At 64.5% G+C, this 6,073-nt stretch overlaps 1 protein-coding gene across 1 annotated transcript in view; it reads right to left on the bottom strand.

Annotated features, from left to right (window-relative positions):
- The window catches only part of LOC102248751 (bile salt-activated lipase-like), a 6,277-nt gene extending 1,217 nt beyond the window's left edge, over positions 1–5,060 (bottom strand). The window contains exons 1-7 of the mRNA XM_014544713.1: positions 4,968–5,060; positions 3,873–3,983; positions 2,488–2,634; positions 2,212–2,319; positions 1,975–2,092; positions 1,237–1,423; positions 863–1,066 (exon numbers count right to left, since the gene is read on the bottom strand). Of these exons, the coding sequence (XP_014400199.1) occupies positions 863–1,066; positions 1,237–1,423; positions 1,975–2,092; positions 2,212–2,319; positions 2,488–2,634; positions 3,873–3,983; positions 4,968–5,033 (941 nt within the window). The 5' untranslated portion in view covers positions 5,034–5,060. The remainder of the gene's footprint in view (positions 1–862; positions 1,067–1,236; positions 1,424–1,974; positions 2,093–2,211; positions 2,320–2,487; positions 2,635–3,872; positions 3,984–4,967) is intronic.
- Positions 5,061–6,073: the final 1,013 nt, after the last annotated feature.

The raw sequence follows: 6,073 nt of genomic DNA, 5'->3' as shown, positions 1-6,073 counted from the left end.
GCCCCCTGGGCGGAGCAGGGTGCATACCCCAGCTGGCATCTCAGAGAAGCAAACCTCAGGCACCCAGCACAGCTGGGATCAAAGTCACTTTTGATAGGGCGACTTATAATCTGATAGAGCACCTGAATTAACCTGAAAAGTCATCATATTACTTAAATAGAACACGTATACTTCTGTGAATAGGGGCTTCAGTTTCTCTTAAATTCCCTTTTCAAGGCCTGTGCAAAGCGATTGAGAAGGTGACTCAGCTGTGAATCCAGTAAGCCGAACAGATAAGTGGGGTCAGAGAGACCCACCACAATTCAAAACGTCATACCAACCACCTCATCTCATCCCCATCATCTCATCCCCATCATCTCATCCCCATCATCTCATCCCCATCATCTCATCCGCATCATCTCATCCCCATCATCTCATCATGTGATGACTACAATAGCTGAGGTCTGGTGAGCCCCAGGGCTGCACATAGCACCCCAGCCCATCCCCTTTTTAGTCCTGTCCCCTGCACCTTACCAGAAGACAGGATTTGAATGCTTGTAAGCACCCTGTCTTCTTGGTTGGCTGGCCTTCTCAATAAACGCCTCATATGTTCAACCCGGACTTTGTTATTTGACACAGGGACAGGCAACCCCAGCCCAACTAGAGGTTTCCCAGTAAAATGAGGAGGGTTTTGTAAAGGCCCTGAGCTGGGAGGTGAGGAGGGGCCTTCTCAGTCTCGTCTGGTCTGGGCAAGGCAGATGGTGCAGGCACCGCTGGGACCCCATCACGGCTTCCCCGGGCCTCCCTGACCTCCTGAGCCGCCCACTGTGGAGGCCTCACTGGGCAGGTGTGTGACCCAGGCCTCCCCTGCCCCGGCCCTCACTTGGCTTTGGCTCTGTGCTGGGCCACGGCCATCTTCGTGGGCATCAGGAAGTAGACGTCGGTCTCAAAGTCCACCACCGTCTTCTTCTTGGCCTCCTGGGAGGAGTCCTCTGCCCAGGATGCGGTGTAGAGGTCAAAGGTGGCATTGGCACCTCTGGGCCCCTTGGCGATGGTGACCTGGCTGACCAGCTTGAAGAAGTCCTCCCTGCAGGGACCAAGCCGGTAATGGACCCTTTTCCCCGGCCAGTGGGAGGCAACCCCCCATCCCCCTGCCAGGGGCCTGCAGATGGCCCCTACACCTGCTGGCCTCCTCCATTAGCTGATGCCTCCCAAAGAGGTCCCCAGGCACTGCCCTGGGCTCTGTGTCCTACTTACCCCGTGACAGTCAGCAAGTTCACGTTGATGGCTGGCACGTCAACGCTGGCAAAGAGATGTCCGTCCATGTCGTTGGTGCCAGCGATGTAGTCGATGTCGGCCGCGTTGGCGAAAAGGTTGATGGGGTCGTCGGGGATGAAGTCTCCGTCCACGACGGGGATGAGGCCCAAATAGTGTAGGAAGGGGTCTGCATGGAGAGCAGGGGTCCTCACACCTTTCAGAGCCCCCCGGCCAGGCCCTAGGCCCGGGGGCAGCCCTGTCACCTCTGATCCTGACCAGGGTCCTCAGCCTGTCGCCTGACATGGGGCCTGGATAATTCTAAGTCCTGGGCTGCCCTGCGGGTGTGGAGCAGCTTCCCTGACCCCGTCCGGTAGATGTCTCCACTCCCCAGTGTGGAAACCCAGACTGTGTGCAGACTGCCACAGGCTCCCTGGGGCCAAACCATCCCGCTGACAGCCACTGGGCCTGAGGCCCATAAAATTGGGTGCAAATGACTGTTTCTGGCCATTGTTGGGGGGAAAAGGTGCACCAGCTTCCCAAGGGGGTCAGGACCCAGGGAGGCTCAGAGGGAGGGATGGCGCCCTCGGCACAGCCAGTCGAAGCCACGGAGGCAACAAGGGCCCTGGCGGCACCGGGCTCCAAGGGACGCCGGGGAGCGGTTGTCGGGCCAGACAGCAGCCCCTCAATCCTCACATCTTTGGGAGCATGGCCCTCCCCCCATATGGAGTCCCCACTCACACTTCCGGCCCAACAGGGGCATCTTATAGGCCAGCGTCAGGGCCCGGGGGTCGGTGACCTTCAGACACTTGGCCATCCTGGCGGTATCATCCAGGGGGCAGCCCACCTTCTTGGCGATCTGGGGGTTGGGGGGAGACAGGTAGGTGAGGCCAGTGCGGGGCAGACGGCCATGGGGACCGGGACGGGGCATGGACAGGAGGTAACCCTCCCCTCTCCCCCACTGAAGCTCCCCTTTACCCCCTTGGCCCAGGAGAGAGGGTTCTTCTGGATGGCCCAGGGGGTCAGCGCCACGCCGCTCTGGCTGATGGCTCGCCGGATGAGGCCCTTGCTGTAGGGAGAGAGGGTCTGCGACACACAGAGGTCCTGTCACCACGGCCTCGCCTCTGCTGTCCACCCGGGTGCCACCAGGGACAGCCAGTCTGTCAGCTTCAAGCTGTTCCCCCAGCCCCATCAGCTCCCGCCAGCTCCCCTCAACACCTGGGAGGAAGGCCCGCCCTCCCGGGGTCCCCCGACCTGCAGAGAGACGCTGGCACCTCCAGCTGATTCCCCAAAGATGGTGATGTTGTTGGGGTCCCCCCCGAAGGCCGCAATGTTCCTCTTCACCCACGCGATGGCCATGTGCTGGTCCCGAAGGCCGTAGTTACCTGGGGCAGGTGGGGGAGCCCATCAGGGACTGGGGTGGGGGGAGAGCGTCCTCCATGTGGAGGCCCCTGTCAAGCCCCAGGATGGCGCAGGGCGGGTCCCCAGGAACCTGGTTGAATGAGGTGCTGGAGGGGGTGTGGGGCTCAGGTAGGGGACCAGGAGCAGGAGGGCCAGGCTGCTCATCTCTCTCCCTGACACCGTCCCTCTTGTCTGTCCCATGGCTCTGTGTCCCCCTAGTCACCACCTCAGTGTCTCATCTTCTGTCTCTCCCTGGGTCCCTGTCCCCGCTCCCTGGTGTCCCTGGGTCCCTGTCCCCGCTCCCTGGTGTCCCTGGGTCCCTGTCCCCGCTCCCTGGTGTCCCTGGGTCCCTGTCCCCGCTCCCTGGTGTCCCTGGGTCCCTGTCCCCGCTCCCTGGTGTCCCTGGGTCCCTGTCCCCGCTCCCTGGTGTCCCTGGGTCCCTGTCCCCGCTCCCTGGTGTCCCTGGGTCCCTGTCCCCGCTCCCTGGTGTCCCTGGGTCCCTGTCCCCGCTCCCTGGTGTCCCTGGGTCCCTGTCCCCGCTCCCTGGTGTCCCTGGGTCCCTGTCCCCGCTCCCTGGTGTCCCTGGGTCCCTGTCCCCGCTCCCTGGTGTCCCTGGGTCCCTGTCCCCGCTCCCTGGTGTCCCTGGGTCCCTGTCCCCGCTCCCTGGTGTCCCTGGGTCCCTGTCCCCGCTCCCTGGTGTCCCTGGGTCCCTGTCCCCGCTCCCTGGTGTCCCTGGGTCCCTGTCCCCGCTCCCTGGTGTCCCTGGGTCCCTGTCCCCGCTCCCTGGTGTCCCTGGGTCCCTGTCCCCGCTCCCTGGTGTCCCTGGGTCCCTGTCCCCGCTCCCTGGTGTCCCTGGGTCCCTGTCCCCGCTCCCTGGTGTCCCTGGGTCCCTGTCCCCGCTCCCTGGTGTCCCTGGGTCCCTGTCCCCGCTCCCTGGTGTCCCTGGGTCCCTGTCCCCGCTCCCTGGTGTCCCTGGGTCCCTGTCCCCGCTCCCTGGTGTCCCTGGGTCCCTGTCCCCGCTCCCTGGTGTCCCTGGGTCCCTGTCCCCGCTCCCTGGTGTCCCTGGGTCCCTGTCCCCGCTCCCTGGTGTCCCTGGGTCCCTGTCCCCGCTCCCTGGTGTCCCTGGGTCCCTGTCCCCGCTCCCTGGTGTCCCTGGGTCCCTGTCCCCGCTCCCTGGTGTCCCTGGGTCCCTGTCCCCGCTCCCTGGTGTCCCTGGGTCCCTGTCCCCGCTCCGGGACAGCGAAGGGGATGCCCTTGAAGATGTCCACAGAGCGGCCGCCGATGCCGAGGAAGCCGAGCTTCTTGTTGACGCCCTCCACGAAGCCCCCTTCCGTGTGCACCACGCCCAGCTGGGGAGAGGGCCAGGCTCAGGGGGCGCAGGCTGGGCAGCCAGTGGGGTGGGGCCACCCCTGCAGGCTCTAAGGGTCCAGGACAGCTTCCAGGTGGGGCCCCTAGTCTCACCCGCCTATAGCTGTGGGTTCCTGTGGAAGCCCCGCTCCTCACCCCATGGCAGGGCCCTGAGGAACGGGATCCTGTAGTTGCCCTGAGGCTCCCAGCTCCCCCTGGATGGGCCCTGGCCACTGGCAAGCAGGTGTGTGTCGCCCCTCTCAGGGGCTGGGGGCCAGGCTGCAGGTTGAACTAGATCGAGGTCCAGACTCCTGTTCCGACGCTGGGGGCTGTGATGGGCAACCTGCTGGCCTGCTCAGGGCCCAGCTCCCTTCTGTGCTGGGGCCATGGCCATCCCCGGACAGAGGCAGAGCTGGAGGGGGGGGCCGGGGGCCAGGCACCCGGTTGAACTAGACCGAGGTCCAGACTCCTGTTCCGACGCTGGGGGCTGTGATGGGCAACCTGCTGGGCTGCTCAGGGCCCAGCTCCCTTCTGTGCAGGGGCCATGGCCATCCCCGGACAGAGGCAGAGCCGGAGGGCCCTGGTGGCCAAGGCGGACTCCGCAAATCGGCACTGAGGACGCCAGTGACCCTGGGGTTTCGGGTACACGGTGCCTTGTTTGTGTTGGGCGTCAGTGCACCCTGTGTGCCCTGGAGAGCGCCTGTACCAGAACTTATTCGTGGTTTCTGATGTTCAAGTTCGCGGGCGTTCTGTATTTGAGCTGCGCCTGTGCCATCGTGTGAGCGCGGATGCAGGAGCAGAGGAAGGGCCAGGAAAGTGCCTGCTGGGTGTGGGCTCTCGGGGGCTCTTCCTGCCAGCGCCTCACCTGCCTGCCCCCCTTCATCCCCTACCCTCCCTACCTCCCATCCCCGGTGCCCGACCCAGTTCCCAGGCCGGGTTAGGGGAGCAGACAGGGGCCCCTCCTCGCCCGCTGGGCTCTCGCTTACCTTTGCTGCGCTCACTACTGCCAAGCAGCAGGTGAGGCCTAAGACAGCCAGCTCCAGGCGCCCCATGGTGCGTGTGCCTGCCTCGGGGCCCCTGCCTCTGAGCAGGGGTATTTATGGGGCGGGAGCCATCCGGGAGACATCCGGGAGCCGGGGCTGGCAGCTGCCTGTGGATGGTTCCCTTCCCCTCCCCTCCCTCTGCCCCTCCCTCCAGGCAGGATACCTGGGGCCAGGATAGCTGCAGTTCCAGCCAGGCTCAGGGCCAAGGTCATGCAGGTGTGGGGACACACACCCTCTCAGACACACACACACACATGCATAGCTGCCCTTTCCAGGCAGGTCAGGCAGGGCCAAGGTCACAGAGGTGCGCACACACACACACACACACACACACACACACACACGTGCACGGGTGCAGGGATGGTCCGAGTTGCCCATGATCTGCTGTTCACGGGTGCCTGGTTCCCTCAGTGCACCTGGGCTGGTAACTGGAAATAGTCAGGTGGCCCAGGCCAGGGGCTGAGGGTTGGGGCTCAGCTGGGTGCAATAGTGGCTCATTGACAAGGGCCTGGGCTCACCCTCAGAGAAGGGGACCTGCTTCCCTCCAGGCCCGGCCTGGCCCCCACCTTGAGCTCCGGAGCCCAGCAAAGGGAGTTCACAGGGCACTGGGCGTGTCGCCTCCGGACAGAGAGGGCTGTGTGCTCCTGGGCAGCCACGTGGCTGAGCCTGGGTCCGAGGGCCCCCGGGTGTGCAGTCCGAGCTGGGTGTGGGGACCCAGAGCAGCACAGGGCGGTCCTGCCCTCAGGGAGGGCACCCCTCACACTCAGCACCAGCAGCCCTGGAAGGCGGACTGGAGGCTCAGGTGGGCACAGGTGTGGAGGGAAGGGGGCTCCCACCCAGCCTGGTGGCTTCCCTGAGGAAGAGGAAGGGCCTGGCTTCAGAAGTGCACCACGACCTGGGGCATCAGAGAGAGATAGAGGGTGGGACAGACAGAGGGAGAGACAGAGAGACAGAGGGAGGGAGAGAGAGAGACAGACAGAGGGAGAGACAGAGATAATGGAGACACAGAGGCAGAGGGAGAGAAGTCTGAGCAGAGTGTGTGAGAGCAG

This window comes from Myotis brandtii, unplaced genomic scaffold, assembly GCF_000412655.1.
Source record: "Myotis brandtii unplaced genomic scaffold, ASM41265v1 scaffold3794, whole genome shotgun sequence".
Taxonomy (NCBI): Eukaryota; Metazoa; Chordata; class Mammalia; order Chiroptera; family Vespertilionidae; genus Myotis; species Myotis brandtii.
Note: the sequence above shows the minus strand (reverse complement) of the source record. Positions and strands in the feature narration are given on the sequence as shown.